Here is an 18735-nt window from a genome sequence, read left to right as displayed (position 1 = left end):
AATTTTTTTTTAACAGAATTGGCATAAATTATCGGGGCATAAATAGTGCCTATGTTGCCAACTACATAAATAAATGATTTGCATCACTTTGATCAGAGGAACCTTATCAATTAAGCATTTTTTTCATCATTTTATATTCAAGTCAGCTCCAGGTTTTACAGCCAGTCCGGATGAATGTCTCCTTTCTCAGCTAATGTTACCTTGCATGGGTGAGGGTCCACTCCATATGTTTCTAGGGAGTGAGACCTTTGGAGCATGCTCAACTCGGCGAGCGCAGCACACTGGCCCCTGGAAGAGAAGAGAGGAGAGGAGAGGAGAGGAGAGGAGAGGAGAGGAGAGGAGAGGAGAGGAGAGGAGAGGAGAGGAGAGGAGAGGAGAGGAGAGGAGAGGAGAGGAGAGGAGAGATGTATTAAAAAATCGACACATTGATGCTGTTTCTGTCCTTGGGTCATCGATTATGACTACAGTTACAGTTATGGTAATGACTTTGTATTGATTTCTTCTAAATTTGGATTTCCTCCATGAGTTAAAAATGGAAGTCATTAGTTAGTTTCTATATTTTTTTCATTATTGTTTGAACATGCAGGACTGTCTGCATGTCAACTATGAATTATATAAGTCTTATATTTTTTTTTGTATGTTTGGAAAAAAGAAAACAACAAGCTGGCCCTGAATGATTTCACCTTAAACTAGATCCATGGCTTTGAGGATGGAAACACTTCCCTCAACTACTTACAACAGGGAAACATGTGGCTGAGATACTGTCAGTAACAGTATGTGGTGCCTTAATTTGTTGTGACATACAGCAGAAGACATTTTAGCAACCTATAAAACTTTGGTTTTCTAAAAGATTTTTTCTGCATTTCACACTCATTACACTTATTACATTTGGCCCAGATTTGATCGTCTGCAGAAGGAGACATTGACAGAGGCCAAGTATTTAGTGGGAGTGTTGATGTTTACTTTCTCATTAGTCTAAGTGCTGCAAAGTCAAGAAACTGCACGCTGCTACTCATCAAGACCCCAGACAAATAAATCAACTTTAAAGTTGTGCACACATACATTTGTCTAGATGCACAGAGAGGAAAATGTTAAAGAAATAAACGTCCTTCTTGACTATGGAAATAAACTCTCTCACACACACACACAGTGCCCTCCATGCCTTCATAAATCACCTGAAGTCTCTCTCAACAGCTCGGTACTTATCTACATGCTGTTAATCCTGTCAGCCGGACCCACCGGGGCAGACAGAGGGCACTTGGCATCATCTGCCTCTGTGCTCCTTGTAGGAAATGAAGGATTTGTCTTTGATGTTTGATAATTGCCGCAACCTCACAGCATCATTCATGAGCTGCAGCTATGATACAAATAACCACAAACACCCCAGAGGGAGGTGATCATGAACTTATATGGTCTGTGCAGAGTTAGACCAAGAGAGAGACATTAATATCAATACATTATAATCTTTTTCACATTTATGCAACATAATCTAGGTGCATTAATCTTATCCACTCTTCTCCTTGTGTTGCATTTTATTCCGTAGCCAATTTCTTCTCTTGAACTGGGTTTAGACACCAAAAGTAAGATTATAACAAGAATACAAGACTCCAGCTCTTATTTTACTCAGTGCTAATCAAAATGTAACGTCTGAAAATCCTTAAGTACCAGTAAGATGACTTCACCTTGCAAGGCAGCTGGATTCGCAAGATCACGACAGACTTCAAGTTATGCGCTTGTGTCCAAACCACAGGTGGTTCGGACCAATCAGTGTCCTGTAAGGATTCTTGCGTGATCTTGCGAATCAAGCCGTCCTACAAGGTAAGACGGTCATAGACAGATGGTTCATCCAATCACCTGCCAAATATTTTATGAAAAGGCCTGCCCTTTTCTAAATAGTTTCCAAGGACGACTTCTCAGATGGTTCTGTGTAACAAACCATCTGACGCGTCAGGTTACAAGATGTCCTCTCCAAGTTGGAAATAAATAATTCATTCACCCTTCATCCAAGCTCTTTCCTCTGCAAATTAATTTCAGATTGTATTTACCTTCACCTGAATCTAAACTGAAAGACATTCTGCATCACAATGACCCACACAACTCTGGGTATCATCCAATTTTGTTTCCAGCTAGACTGAGAGAAAGTGCTTTTAGTCTGCTGAGTGAAAAATTGTCTCTGCAGCCTGTTCGGAAAATGCAGATCACAGGAGCGAGCATCCACGCCTGTCGCCAACATCAAACAGTAAACTGATGACAAAGACGCAGTTCCAGACAACAAACAGCCCCCAAAGAAACAAAGGCACAAATCTCTTTTACCTGAGCTCGTTCTTGTGTATTTCCATAATCTTCCTCTCCAGTTTGAGGGATTGTTTAGGGAACAGTTTGAAGTCTCTGATGTAGTCTGATGGATGCTCCTCTGGGTCATAGTCCCCGAGCTCAGCTGGAAGGAGAGGGCAGGATTAGTGTGAAAATGGTCGAAAAAAACACGTTAAAAGCTTTATAAATCACGTATAAGCTGTTTTTTTCAGTATTGATTTAACAGATTTGTATCAGTAGCAAATTTGCTGGTTGCTTGAGATCAGACAAAAGTTTATAAAGGTTTCATTTTCATTTTATCAGTGTTTCCATGGGAGAATATACTTATAAGGAGCTGATTGATAAATATTTTCCTTATTGAATCCTGTACAAAGTCCTAACAGACATTAATTTCTCTTTTAAATCCGTTCTTAATTAGCATAGTCATAATAAAGGTTAAATCAAAACTTGCCTGGAGTTTAATTAAAAAATAATCCTCAACCTATTCTCCAGCTCTGTAATCAACACCCTGACAAAGTGGGACAGGACCTGCCCTCGTTAATCAGAGCAGCCAATGATACTCCGAGTGGAGATAACTCAGCCAGTCACACTCTCGCTCTCTGGGGACACAAGCCAATCACAGAGTGTTAGCACAGTTCAGTGATTTGTATATCAGCCAGAAGGGTTCATTTATATGATACAGCTCGGCTAATTCCGTTCTTAATCCATATTAAAGCAAGTGGCTCCGCACTGTGATTCAACATAAACTGTTGCTGCTAATTAACTGATCTTTCTTATTCCTTTTCCCACTGGTCTACATACTACATCCAGCGGTGTTGGATTTCAACTTAAGTCCGATTACTTAGAATGAAGCTAGTTAATGAGGTAGAGACCAGTTAAATGAAGTCACTGGTTTGGTTGTCAGACAATTAGTCAGTCTGGTCTCTATCAGAGTTATTCTGGTCTTCACCAAGACCCTGATCTTTCCCTAAACTTAACCAAGTGCTGTCAGTGCCTAAACCATAAAAAGTAATAACCATAACCATAAATAATAACCATAAATAACCATAAAAAGTTTAATGATGCTGCAGTTTGTTCTAATGGATATTGTTTAACTACATTGTCTGTGAAAAATTCACTCATAAGTTCAGTATCAACATTTCTGCATCTTGCCAAATACATTATTAACAACATTTTATCATTATGCTGATAGGAAACATAATTCAGCCAGAATTACGTTTCTGGCAAAACGTACTTGAAATTAGTTAGTTGTATATATAAACGTAATTTCTGGGAGACCGAGTTGAACGGTTAGTCTAGTGGCACTCTGATCTGTAACTGAGATGGCATAACTGATGTCAGTTGACATTTTTCCTGTTGTGTTTATACATAAATGTTAAAAATTAAAGAACTGAAAACTGTGAAATAATTGTACAAACTATTTCAGTCAGCCAACTGTTGGAATAGATTGTATGTGAACGTAGAAACTGGAGCGCTGATGTTTGCTGTCTAGGCTCCACACAAGGAAGCACCAGGCTCAGCACAAGCAGGGAGAGATGATATTAAATTCTCCTCTAGCGTAACATAGACTGAGAGTCTACAGGTAGATGCTGCAGACTCCACATGACTGAGAGTCTGCAGTTTTTCTGAGTTTTTGTTGGAGTGTGGAGTGTGGAGTTTTTTTAAATGCTATATGAACAGCAGCAGTAGCAGCAAGTGACAGCACAGAGCAGCTTTCAGGTGAGCAGTGTGGCTACATCACTGCCATGACTAAAAGCTGGATATATGTTGGAGATATGTGAGTGAAGCGGCAGATTTAATTTGGCTGCCCTAACTAGCTTGCAGGGTTCATTTCATGAATCTGTCAGGACCGATCACTATTGTCATGTATACATCAACTACTGTAAACTACACAAGTTATGTCAGTGTATTGTGTCCAAAGTATGATGAAAGTGCAGCAAAACCAGAATGACAGACAGACAAAAAACAAAAACAGGAAGAGCTGACTCATATCCGGAGACTGTGTTCAGCTGCTCTATGAGAAAAATTCTCCTCTGAGTGAATCTTAAATATCAAATATAATCATTATGAGTTGGGATTCACCCATAACATGCTCCATCACTAATATATATCAGTGTTTCTAAATCAAATTCACGACAGGCCTCACCCTGTACGATGCAGGCACCCAGATAGGCAGCTTCAGCGAAGGGACAGAGGAGACGGCCATGGTAGATATCTCTCTTCAACTGGAGGTACAGGAGATACCTGGACACACAAACACGACAAGCACACACATGCGTATAGAGAGGAGGGAAGGAGAAAAGAAAAAACTTTGTAATTCATATCAAATTTAAATGACAGAATTCCACCAGAGACTTTTTAAAGGTAAACCATTAATGAAATAAAGAATCTTTTACTCGTTTTGGATCAATTGTATGGCTTCAAAATATTTCAATAGCATTATTTCAATCATGACTTAATCAAATAAAGAGTTATTCTGTAAAATGAGCTTTAATTACAGGATGTTAGTGTTCAATAAAGTAAAGTTACACATCATAAATGAGTATCAGTGTTGTTGTCTCATCAGCTCATTCAATATTTTCCAGATGATGCTAAAATCCATAAAACCGACACAGTCTCAGTCCTTTAGAGAAATTAGAGATTAGAGAAACAAGAGTATTGCAATAGAAACATTTACCATACAGAAGGGACCGGCGCTGTAGTTACTATGGAAACGACTTCAATGGAGGAAAGTTACGGCATGCTGCTGACATGCTGATTTGTCTCGTGTTGCCAAGGAAACGAGAAATGACAGTGGCGCTGAAACTAGGGACATTTGTTGCCATGGATACTGATGAGTTTCCAGAGGAGACCTCGGCCACTCACGCCACAGAGTCGACAGACTCATTAAACTTGTTTTTGAACTCCGGTGAAGGAAGCAGCGGAAGGAAAGCATGAAAGATTGAATGGAGCGAAAAGCCTGCTGCTGTGGCTAAACAGTTTTATTTATAGAGTTGGTCTGTGGCCGCATAAACTGATCTAAAAAAACATATTTAAATGACTCTCCCAGTTGTAATTTTTGTTTTTCTCTGTTTTCTTCTTTGTCACATGCAGAACTCTTCTTCTCTCTGTCCGCTCGTCTTCTATTTACTCTTACAGTTACAGCATCTTTCACACTGTTACTGTTTCAGGTAACAGGCAGTACAATCAAGTATTTCATTTGTTCTTGTTTAAGCAATGCACTCAAAGCTGTCACAATGGCTAAAAAAAATGAAGATTTTTATAAAACGCTTTCTTTGACAGGTACCATTTTCCCAACTTTCTTTAACCATATATATTTTTTTCCTGTTAGTTTCTCTCACTGCCTTTTTTTCTTCTTCTCTCCCTCTGTCTCATCTGCTCTCAGTCTGTGGTTCATTATTGCCATTGTCATTTACAATGTGAGGCTCATTTTGTTCAGGTCAGCAGTACTTTGACTGTTCACTATGGGATCACTGAGCAGGTTACATCAGTGCAAACCACTTTTAAACTGTGACTTTTTTTGGAAACCTTTCGTCAGACAAGATCATCAATATTGATATTTATTCTGCAAAACCCCAGATAACCTTCAGTGCCAATGTGTTCTGCAATATCAGTGCTGTATGAAAGTCAGACACACTACACACCCATACTGGACTCCCCACACCCCTCCTTTCTGCCTCGCTACATAATAGGTACTACTCCTTCCTGTGTTGGACGTACATTGTGAGGTTTGTAATCATCCAGTATGGAAGTCATTTCTAAGGATTCTGGGCTGTTTATTTTCCTCTTTTTTGATATTTGGGGGAAAATGTGAAGTTGATGAGGTTACTGGCAGACTTCACATTACACCCTGCAATCTGGAGCACAAACAGCTCACAGCATAGTGTACAATTTTGGAGATTTTTATGAAAACACTTAACACCGAGGGCTATAAAATTCAACACTGACTGCAGTATGCTCTAAACTTTCCAAACTCAGCTCAACTTTAAATTAATTTTATGCCCACTCCAAAGTAATGTTTAGACTGCTGGTGTTATGGTGAGAAGAGAGAAAAGACAAGGTAATTCAAGGTTTTCTTTAAGACAAGGTAAGGAAACTAACAGGAGAACAACATAAAAACACAGTGCTTTCATATGGTAGAAATGTGAGAGCATGAGAAGAAGGTGAAAAAAGATAGATAACAAAGAGAGCCTGATAAACTGAGACTTATCAGAAACCGAAGATCTCAAGGGAAATTGAAGGTTGGAAACAGACTGTAAGGGAGCTTTTATAACACTGATGATGTACAAAACAACTTTAAGTAATAAAAGCTAAGAGAACAGGGAGATATGGCAACATGAGCTGAGAGAGCTAGAGAGACACACGAGGGACAAGGGGGAGCTGTGATGAAGGACAGAGAGAGACTGACAGAAGGGAAGGAGGAGACACCTTAGGGCTGAAACTATGGACAGAGGGAGTGAAAACGGGTGAGATCTGGACAGGAGGGAGGAGAGAGAGAAAGCAAGATGGGATGAAGGTAGGGAAGAGAGAGATAGCTGTCGATAGAAAAAGCAGAGACGCTGACACATGGCAGCTCAGATGGGACAGAGAACATGAAAACAGAGTCCCTGCTGAGTTAGCATCTCTAATTATCACTACATCTGAGAGAAGATGTTTCTGTGTGTTTGTGTGTGTGACTATAAAATCACATCACAAGCTGGACTTAAGTAAAGTTATTCATATCAATTGTATTTCTTACATTGTTCAAGAAAAAAATTGTTCAAACTATATAAGAAATCATTACATGTGTATCTGCAATGCAATACAATACAGGTTAATTGTTCAATTTTCTTTCTTAAGTTTTTCTTTCTAAACTTTACAAAATGTAAGAGTTATGTTAAAAAAATACTACATTTCTATGCCAGGATAGCAGTCCTGTGTGGCTGCAATGCTCACTACACACCAGAAAACAAAAAAACATGTTTGGTGGAAGAAATGTTTTTATGGGGGACAGTACATACATTATGGCACAGTGCGTCACCTTGGTACCAATCAACTTGTGAAGATGTGATGTGTAAATGATTTCATAAAATAATAAAGAAAGATTTTACAGATATTTTGGCAGACTGCTAAATGTTAAAGAGAGGGAGGCACATAGATCGTTATGACATTATTGGTGAGCTAATATTGGAGTCATTGTCACTAAAACTTGTATATTTTGTGTCAGGTATGTTACATTTCTGAGTAAAATTGAGTTACAGTAATTAACTATGACAGTAATACTCAAACGACAGAAATGCAAAGTCTTTTGATCTTCTCTATCCCTCCCTCCTCACTCTTAAAACATCTGTCGTGTGTATTCGCTTTTACCTTGTGAGCTCCTCCTTGATTTTCATTGGCTCGTGGGGATAAAACTTGACCCGGAAGCACATAGTGTAGGGCTGCTCAGCTGCTGAAGACAAGAGAGACACACAAGTATGAGAGGAAAGTTTGGAGGAGAGCAGACGTTTCAAGAGAGAAAAGTGAGGAGAGAGAAAATAATTTGCGATCGCAGAGAGACATGAGAGAAATATGAGAGAAGGGAAAGTACTGTTTTAAGTAAGAGAGGAGGAGAAAAAAGGAGAATGAATATAAGAGAGAAGGAGAGCAGAGCTGTGAGGGTTATGTAAAGAAGAGAGAGAAGGAAAAGAAGTTGGAGACAAAAAAAGAAATCGGTATGCCTCTAATACTGATTAGTCATTTGATAATTACAGTAATTACTCATCACACACACACACACACACACACGCACACACACACACACACACATACACACACACACACACACACACACACCGCCTCACTTGAACTGGGGTCTGTTTCTTTTCCTTTGATCTGAGTCCTAAAGCATTTCATTTCTGACAGCGAGTGTGTGTTGTTGTGGGAGGATCTGAGCTTAGAATTGTACTTAAATATGTATGGTAACACACATACATACAAAACATGCACTGTAATACATACACACACACACACACACACACACACACACACACATCCACACACACAGAGTCAGTGACAAGCTGTGGAGTTCAAACTAAAGGACAATGAGAGATTAAACTGCCTCCTGGGGTTTTTCATATCTCACAAAATTTGAAATTTCATATAAACACACATGCACGCACACACACACACACACACACACACACACACACACACACACACACACACAATCACACAATGAAGTAAACACATCTGCATTATCTACAGTATGTAGCATGTCTGAATAAGCACCCAGGCCACTTTTATATAAAAGTCACAAAGGTAATCTTACTAAGGCAGACATAGTAACATTTCCATATAACTTTCAACATGGCACAAGTCTGAATTGAATGCCATTAGATTAATGTAAAGACTGCAGCAGCACAAGGTAAAACACAGTGAGAGAGGGAAATGTGCATATTGTGTCACCAACAAAGAAACACTGTGAAAAAGTCAATAGTAGGTTATTGAGGAGATCAACCTTCTCATATCAGATCAGTCTATAAAATTATTTTTACTCTTGTGATGCGACTGGAATAAAAGAGGCTTAAAAGAAAAACACTCTTACAACCTTCATAATCAGACCAGCATGCCCTCGCTATATTTTCAGTTTTCATTTATTCATGCCAGCTGTTAAATAAATGAATATTCAGCGAAACGCTTCACATACATCGACTACAGCATGCGAGCACAGAGGAATTAAAGGGTAGGAACTCGACGTCCTGTCATTCGATGACTGTGCATGTCAGACTTTATAAAACAGGGAGCAGAATTTGCTTTCTAATAAGGTTAAATGATGAAATTGACAGAGCGCTGACACCTGGCACTCACAATGATCATTAATTAAGGCTTCAACAGCTTAAAAGTTTTAAAATCCATCGGTGCAGCCTGTGAAAGGAGTCAGATAGGTGGCAGAGCAATTAAATGCATTTTTTGATGTCGCTGCGATTCACAGTATTTCACATTCTCCATATACAACAATATTGATAATACAAGGTCATGTGCTCCTTCTTCTTTGTTCTCCCACTCGTCACTTCCAGCTAAGAAAGCAGTCAAAATGTGTTAGTAACACCCTGTCCTGGCCTGGAGGCTCCTCTCCCTGCCCTGACTGACCAAGGTGTCCACGTCTGCTTCACCCTCCAGCTTCAATTATTATTTCCGTCTTGTTCACAGGCACTACAGGCGGTAATTTGGCTGTACGTTAAGTTAATGTGTGAAATTGAGTCATGTACGCATGTTATTCTGAGTGTGAACACAAGAATCTGACGTGGATTAGTTTCACAGAAGACAGATGGTGCAATAAAGAAGATACAAAATAATCTCAAATTATTCTAAGAAGGAAAAGAGGAGGACGATGATCAACATGGCAGAGGAGGAGGAAGAAACATCCAACATGGGACCAGAAATCTTTACAGAGTGGCCCTCACCATTCTGACTTTAATGGTGTGATCCTCAGCGGTATTATCCCGCTATGAAAAACAGCACACATCTACATAATACATGCTGAGCAATATGAAAAACGCAATCCTCCCACCCGCTTCCAAAAAACTTGAGCTGCTTATTTGCTCAGGCTTAAGGGACCAAGATGCTTTCTTGAAAACATTTTAGAGAAAGTGAATTGACTAACACACACACATACACACACGGAAGTGTTACATATATATATAAAAAGATGCACAAAGAGAAAATAAAACACACCACACGTCCTAATTTGAGAATAAATTCTGCCACAGGGGGAACTGATGTGTCAGTACAACTCAGATCTATCCACCACTCGCCCTCCATCGCTCTCCCTTCTCTCTTTTTTCTTCGTTTCACTCTGTCAGACTCTCTCATATCAACATGTCTCTCCTCTCTTCTTCTGTTCCTCTTTTCTTCCTTAATCTGACTTTCCTTCTTTAGCTACTTTATCTATCACAGTCTCTTCTCTCTCCACTCTGAATAAGCCCCTCACACATTTTCCTCTTTAACACTCTTGTCCCCCCTCCTTTCTCCCCTCCTTCATCTCCATCTCTCATTCTAATTTTCTCTGATCTCCTCATCCTCCCTCCTCCTCCTGTCCTCTTGCACATGTTCTGATGAAGCAGAATGCACCACTAATAGCTCCTTTTATTAATTTATAGCGGGACAGTCGTTAAAGGGCTGAGCAAACTCAAGACAGAGAAGAGAGAAATGGAGGGGAAAAGAATGAGACAGAATGAAAGACACAAATATTACAGAGTTGGAAGGAATAAAAGAAAGAAAGTTATAAAAGATGTTAATATAAAAAGTTCTTAGTAATGAATCTTATTCTCTTGGGTCAGTCTGTGCTGATTACACAGTTATTTTGCATCAGTGAAGTTTAAAAGAAGATTTTCTTTTAAATCGAGTACAGTAAGGTTCTAGGTATCAATACATAAAATTCAAAGGTTAAGGCCATCTTTTTACAATAGATACCACACAAGAGGTAGAAGAAGAGGATGTCAAGGTGCATTGGTTACCATGTAAAATATTTCTTCTTGATTTTGTTTTCTTTCAGTAAATGCTTGTTTGAAAGGTAACTGCCAAATGAAGTGAAATTTAGTTTTTATTAAGTATGGACAGCATCAACCTTCTTTGTTCCTCCAATTTTTCCTGCCCTGAAGGGCTATAATTCTTGCTTCCAGCATGAAATGTCACTCATAAGTCACTTTAAAGGTAATGTTGCATGGGTATTTTTGAAGCTGATTGGTCAATTCAAGTGCTATGATGTTTGATTACTTGTGTCACAGTCAAATGGTTTTTATTTTCATACTGATTGGTTGCAGAATGTCAAAAAGGCGGGTCTTATCTACTATGAGCCTGTCAGTGACAGAAGCATAGATAGAGGGTAAGGAAAAACAGCTGCAGAGAAGCAGGAAGACTGTGACAATGGTCAAGGGACAATTTATGCTCAAGTGTAACCTGCATCCTTTCTGTGGCGATGGCAATCGATGGCACTCACAGGTATAATAGTGTAGCATCAAGGCTTGGTGTTAGGTAATTTCCCTTGATGTAGAAAAAAACAAACACTGGTTGGCCTGGATATCCAATTAAAGCAGCCTGTGTACATGTTTGACAATTGATCTCTCTGTTTTGAGCTTGTTTTCTGATGCCATGTCTGCGTATTTCACTTTGTGTGTTAGTTTATTTCCTTTTTGGGACACTTGTCCCTCTGGCAGTTTGCTGTGTTTATGAGAACCTCCACTCTTGTCACTTTGTCTGTCTTTGTTGTGTCTCTGTTTGCCTCCCTGTGGTGTTTTCTCAGAAAAAATTGCTGTCCGACACTGTCTGGCTCTGTCGCTAATGGTAATGTGAGCACTATGTCTTGCAGATATAGTGGGCTCCTAAGACCTTAAAACTTGTATTTGAGTGAACTTCTTTATAGTTATTTCTATTTCATACTCAGTTTTTATGCAATAGGCTATATTATATATGCATATGCTAGATGTATTTCATGTATATCTAACTGGCAGTAACACTGTTGCGTGTATGATTATGACCCTATGTGCGTTAGAGTCCCTGTGGTGTTGTCTGTTTGTTGTAGAGCTTGACCCCTTCTCACTGACACTTGGCCCTTTGGGAGCCGAAGACAGACCGCTACTGCCTAAACTACTGCATGCAAGGCATAAACACACAGATATACACAAATAATGTGCACACACACATGCATGGCATACACAAAGGAAGCAGAAGGGACACTTACACTTCATCTGCCTCACCACGGGCTTATTGGGCTCCAGCCAGTGCTGAGAGAGAGACAGACAGAGAAGACGTAACAAGTTAAATGTTACTCTAAAATAAGGATGTTGACTTCTCAGAGGAGATCAGATAAGAGGAATATGTCACAGTTTCAAGTGGTTCACCAGATTTTCCAAATCATAAATCTCCTCATATTTCTCATAATTGAATGACACATCACTTTAACTTTAGCAATGCAAGGCAACGTCAGTGAATTAAAAACAATTGAAAATATAAGAAAGTTTACATCATAAAATTACATGTGTCTAAATGCATCATTGAATATGTTTCTCTTTTTTTGGACATTATATTATAATATATGAAGTCTTGGCTCCGCTGGACGGACTTTTAAGTATTTATAATGTCTATGAATACTTTGTAGTTTTGGTCTGCAGTTTTAAAATACCTTACCACATAATTAAGAGCCTTTATTCTATTGTATGTTTTTTAAAACTCCACTGTATTGTACTCACGCCCTCTGTGTTGTAACACCTCTTGCTAGAGTTTGTTTGTTGTTATTTCAGTCTCGTTTTGCATTTTAAATACAGCTTGAGGCCAGCTGAGCTTCTGTTGAGACAAAGCGTCTGGTCCCTTCTGTGTGTGGGCTGTCAGAAATATGGAGGCTGATCTTGTTATTATTTGTCACTTGAACTTGTAACGTACTGTGCCGACTGCTCCCTGACTAATATCCAACTTTCCCATTTAGGCCACGCTGACTCAGTGGAGCTGTTTCCTCTTTGAATGCTTAATCAGTTTCTTTATTTTTGTTCTTCTACTGTGATTATGTGCAGGTTTGTAGTGTATTTTTTTTAAAGGGGAAACATTTGCGTCATTTACTGTATGTGTTGACAAATAGAGTTTCTGTCATAGACAAAATGACAGAGGGAGATAACACAAATGATTATTATTTCCTTTCAAATGTGTCCCAACAAATGTGTTTTTGTCTCAGGCTACAATCAAGAGACTGGAGGCTTCCAGATTATGATCACGGACTGAGATGCACATGACTGTTAACAGTTGATTAGATCAAGTAATCAATTAGTCAACCAAAGGAAATTACTCATCAACAGTCCTGATTTTCAGTAAATCATTTATACCTAACATCAAGCCAAATAACAAACCCTTCCAGCTTTTTGAACATGATGATTTGCTGTTTTTTTCTGTTTAATATAATTTTAAATTGAATATCTTTGGACTGTTTGTCAATTTGAAGACATCACTTTGTGGCATTTTTCACTCTTTTTTGACATTTTATGGACTAAACAATTAATCAATTAATCAGAAATATGTATGAATAACAGAATAGTCATGCAGTGGTTACCCTCTGTTTCTCAGGATCCACATATCGAATACCAAAGTAGTCTTTCTCGAGTAGGTTGTAGTGGTTACACACATGATCCAACAGGAACTGGCCTTTGGTGTCTCTCTGTAACGAAATAAAAACACAAAGCACGTTAAAAACCTCAATCCGGGAAGTTCTTTTGTGTTCCAAGCACTCTGATCAAAAAACACTTTCGGTCAATGCTGACAAATCCCATAAACCTCTCAGCTGCTTCTGATACCCGCTGCATCAAAGCAAACAGTCGCCTCTTGGGCAACATTTCTGTGATGCAGACGTAGTTTTATGAGGGTGAACCATGTTAGTGGGAAGAAATATGTCAGCAATATTTAGACCTCTTGGTGATGATATAGTGTATCTGCTATGGGTCACATCCAGCCGGTAAATATAACCCATATGCAGTTCATAAACACAGTGCAGAGACATAGAGAGATCAATAATCGCTCTGCATTTATTACCTGCTCCTCAGTCAATATCTACTCATCACATACAGACACACACAAGGCAGACTAGAGTGTGTGTGCAGCTGAGCACAAAATAACACTCTCATATTTATGTACATTAAGCTGTGACATAAAACTGAATATTCATTTATGTTGTTTGGTTATTTACAGTAAACACACACACACTGACTCTGAACAAATACACTCTCCGTTCTTACCTTCCTAACCTATCGATTAAAGATGTCAGCGTTCATCAGATTGCCATTTTGTTATATGATATGCATGATGTATTCCCTCAAGTCTTGTGAATATGTGTGTGTGTGTGTGTGTGTGTGTTTATGTGCATACAAGTGTGTGTTTCCTATAACTGCTCCATAACCTGCTGATGGAGGTGGAGTTTGTGCTCAGTTAAGCAGGACTGATTGATTCAGTAGGAAATCGTCCGTTTGCCCTTCGCTGTGATTTACTTACTGCCGCACGGACACACACACACATCAACACACATAGACAGACAGACACACACACACACAGTTTGTCAGTAAAACAACAAGTAAAACTGCCAATCAGCTCTAATGTCGGTATGCCATAAAATCACAAGAGGTCTCCATGACAACTGATCACTTCTTTTATGTATTCAAACAACCTAACAAAGCCTTATCATGTGTGGTTTGTTCTAAACACACAGAACACCTGTCCTGGTTGTTTCCATTGACTGTGGAGCATTTTACACACTTCTTTTACACTCAATATGCCTCGTGTTTTTCTGGTAAAAGTGTTTCCTTTCCCTGTGCTTCACTCTCAGCTGAGAATGATTGTATTATGATACACTTTGAGCAGAAAAGCACCTCACATCCCTGTTGTTTCCTCTTCTGTCCAATAGAGGTGGGCATGCCATTTCAGCAGTGGTTGGTATGTTTTTTTCTTCTTCAGCAAGCAAGCTAAGGACATTTAGTCACTGGCTTTGTTCGCAAATTCTACATGCAGTAATTTGCAGCTGAAACGCACCATAGGGTCAGTGATTGACAGACGCTGACTTAACAGTTGAATGGTTGTAGTAGAAAGGCACTTCAAGCACTTCTGCCAAGGCAGGCGGTTTGTCAAAACGAAGGTAAAGCCAAATGAAGCAGTATCTACTGACAGTATGACCACTCCTAACAGAGTCTGATCTTAGTGTGGATTTATGAGGAGTTATGAGCAGATCACCCAGAGTTTTTCTTCTCTGATTGTTTCTTTTGAAGGGTTTTTGAGGCCTGTTGGAAGTATCCAAAATTTCCCCCAGAAAAAACTATATTGATATAAAAAATTGAAAAAATAAATATAAATTGGTGCAACAGAAATATATTTAGCTCTTTGTTATCTTTGTAATTGTCTTGTGACCCCTCAGATTTATCCATTTGTGAACCAGTGCCGTAGCTGATTACAGAGAAGTAATTGAATGAAAGATCTGAGGTTGAGCTTTTACTTGAATAACCTATGTGTCTGCAGATGTTAGTAAGGAGGAAAAAAAGAATTTCTAAATGTAGTGGTAGTGCAGTCATTCTTCACACAAAGAAAATACCTAAAAGGAAGAATCCAAGAGCAGCAAAGCATCGCTAACTTCACCGAATCAGTCCATCATGACTGCAGTACGATGCTTCTCACAGCAGCACCTTGCACAACCCCGGTCAGTTGTGACTGCAGCATGTGTGTTATTCACTGTACATATGTTATGTTTGGTAAACACAGTAATCTATCACCAAGGCAACAAGCAAAACAGAGCAGCCTTACATTTCTTGGTGAGTCATGCTCCATTTCTCAGTAAACAGTGTACTGCGGTAATTACAGTACACTGTAAGTGTTAATAACATAGCCACAAAAAAAGCTAAACATTTCCTGTAAATGTCACAGCTACAGAACGACTCAAACATTGTAAAAACCTAAACAGCACAGTCAGTAAAAATAGCAGATATGTGCTAATTAATCTTTAATGTTCATGTTTAATTAATTGTATTCACATTTTGTTTTAACGTCTATTTCCTCCAACTACATCATAACTACTGAAAAAATAAATAAAATAAAGTAGATGTGTGACTCATTGACTGTATATAAATGTATATACAGTGAATGATATTAATACATATCTAGAATTTTTTACTCACATGCATGATGAGTTTCATGTATAAAATACTGTCCCACTTTACCAACAGAAGTGTCCCATTCAACCTGAAAGTTAATTTGGCTATAATTTAATTTAAGATACTTTTAAAAAAAATTATTTAATTGCAGGCATCTAGTCAAGGATCTATTTAAATTAAATAAACATCACTTAAGTTGGATTTGACACACTAATACTAGTCTAAAGCACAATTTGTCAAAAATTGTCCCACTTTACCTGAACTCACCCTATACCATAGACACTCAACAGGCAGACTCCAGTCTGAAACCGGGCCAAATAATAACTTATTCTTGACCGGGAACAACGTTTCACCTGAACCAGATTGACTGATTGACACATCTATATTGCATTACCTCTCCTGTCATCATTCAGCTACCTGCTAGTTGCCGTAGTTGGCAAGGAGCTCCAATTGATGAAGTAAAATGGCTTTATAAACCCCCCCCCACCAAAAAACTAGAAATTACAAAAAAAAGAAAAGTTGACAGTTAAATCATGTGTTTAAGGATGAACATATCATGCGTATATGTTCATTTGAAGAGCGGTAACGTACAAACACCACTGCAAGACCAAACAAGCCCATTTAGAACAAAACTATGGAGGTACAAACCAGAAAACTGAACCAGTTGAAGTCAAGCTTCCAGATGAATAATTGTAAAATCAATTACATTTTCAATGATGAATACAGTGAAGAACTCATTAATGAACATTTACACCAGTGTCTCTGTCTGGCTGTCGCACCTTTTATGCTCAAGTTTAAGGACTTGGTTACACAACGAAGGTGTCACTTCTCCAATTAATAGAAATGCAGTTCACGTATAGAGCTCTGGAGTTTTTGTGCTAATATTTAATTATTTAAGGCTCCCTTACTTGACCTTTGATGCGGTGAAAATTTGGAAAGCGGAGCTCTAAGACTTGTATTTGAGAACCCCAAGCAGGGCAAACACAGGTTCAGTAATTGTAGAAGGGGCACGCTATTATAAAAGCAGCTAACAAATTCAGGTCAATGCAACGAACAATGAAGACAAATTAAATATAAAACAAGTACACAATACACAATACACAGAAGGAGTTCATATATAGGCTAACCGCACATACACACTTCACAGTACACATTATCATATCAATATTTAATTAACCATTGTTCCCAGTTGCTCAGCCATTTTTCTGGTAGAATGTCAGACTCAAAAAAACAACGTTGGTGTATTTATATTTATTTATGTGTATATAAAAACTGCACAGTTAGGGGGATGTCCCTGCTGACCTTTGTTATATCACCGCGGCAACAATCAGCTGTGGGTGATCTCTGAGACATGATGTCCCTATTGGCTGGTTCAGGTTTACTGTTATATCACTGTGGCACAAGTAAGCTGTGAAACCAGCGCGTGTCCCTGTGGGTGTAGCTGTGATCATCGGTGTATTCGTGCTGACCTGCCTGTAGTGTGTGTGTGAGTCAGGTAAAAAAACCTGTCGTCTATGTAAGCTGCATGTCTCTATCAGTGTTTGTGTGTTTGTGGGTTTGCGTGTGTCTGTCTACATCTCTTTAGGATTTTCGGCTGATCCGTGACAACAGTGTTACTAAGCTGTTAAATCTGAAGAGCAGACAGACATAGACACACACTGAGGGAGGAGAAAAACAGAGGAAACAGAATGAAAACAGCCACGCTGCGAGATGTTTCTAGCCAGATCATCAAACGACACCTTTCCTCTGTCTGGTTCTCAGGGCAGACGCTCGTGAGAGGCGGACTGATGCCGAGAGAGAAGAGAGAGAACAGACCAGACAGAGAGTGAACCAGGGCCAAACACGCAGAGAGACTGAAAGAGAGAAAGAAAGAGCTAAAAAAAAAAGGAGTAAATAAAGGAAAGATCGGAAGATTGACTAAGATGAGCAAGGCAGAGAGGAAGAGACAGAGTGAGGAGGAGAGATATAAAGAGTCTATGTCATGTCCAACAAGGGCTGAATACATATTTTATGTATCCAAAGGCTGGGCATTAAAAATTAACCCGGTCATCCTGTCTCTACATGATCTCACCTAATGATGGCACAGTGCTCTTCTCTCTGCTTCGCTTGAACACACAGACACATACACACACTTTGAACAGAGCCTCTGTGTAGAGTGTATTCAGTTTAGCAGAAGCAAAGTGCACTTTGACGTGTGTGTCTTCGAGTGTGTCTCTCCGTCCTCTGACGTTTTTTTCCGAGATAAAACAACCTTTCTGCAGCCAGCCGAGTCCAGACGCAATCCGAGCGGACAAAAATAGAACGAGAAAACAGAAAAACCATCAGCAAGCCAAATATAAAAACAAGTATACAATTAATTATTCATTCCTACATGTGTCTTGAATTCACAAAAAACTTCTGTTAGCTTTGACCTCCATACACTCCATACCCCAGGTTGTGCCTCTTATCATTAAATTCCAGTCACAGAGCTAAGCACAAGTTCTTCTGAAAGATATATCCTTGCATATTTTTTAAAAACCCAGAAGGCTCTTTAACAACACTTACTGCTGATTTTGAGGTATTTTCAGGATACTTAACTGATTTTTTTGGCCACTTTGAGGGAAGTGGAAACAAGTTGTGAACAGTCGTATCATAACCTTATAAGTTGACGTTAGGGAACAGCAGTTACGAAGCAACATTATCATTTATTTGGAGTCGTGTTTCTGGCTACCTGCTGAATGTAGGTCCAATATTCACTCTCTTTTAGCTCTGTTTTTGCTCTCTACCAACTCCTGAGAAAAATATCTTTAGC

At 39.0% G+C, this 18735-nt stretch overlaps 1 protein-coding gene across 2 annotated transcripts in view; it reads right to left on the bottom strand.

Annotated features, from left to right (window-relative positions):
- frmd3 (FERM domain containing 3) overlaps positions 1 to 18735 on the bottom strand; it is a 56599-nt gene that overhangs the window by 27584 nt on the left and 10280 nt on the right. Inside the window, exons 2-7 of one of the 2 annotated variants that reach the window (XM_067611938.1) lie at positions 13370 to 13474; positions 12014 to 12056; positions 7663 to 7744; positions 4460 to 4557; positions 2314 to 2437; positions 201 to 288 (exon numbers count right to left, since the gene is read on the bottom strand). In XM_067611938.1, coding sequence (XP_067468039.1) covers positions 201 to 288; positions 2314 to 2437; positions 4460 to 4557; positions 7663 to 7744; positions 12014 to 12056; positions 13370 to 13474 — 540 coding nt within the window. The remainder of the gene's footprint in view (positions 1 to 200; positions 289 to 2313; positions 2438 to 4459; positions 4558 to 7662; positions 7745 to 12013; positions 12057 to 13369; positions 13475 to 18735) is intronic. The other variant, XM_067611947.1, reaches the window with a different exon arrangement.

The sequence above is a fragment of the Thunnus thynnus genome, chromosome 2 (assembly GCF_963924715.1).
Source record: "Thunnus thynnus chromosome 2, fThuThy2.1, whole genome shotgun sequence".
Taxonomy (NCBI): domain Eukaryota; kingdom Metazoa; phylum Chordata; class Actinopteri; order Scombriformes; family Scombridae; genus Thunnus; species Thunnus thynnus.
The sequence above is the reverse complement of the archived record's forward strand: the minus strand, read 5'-3'. Positions and strand labels throughout refer to the sequence as shown.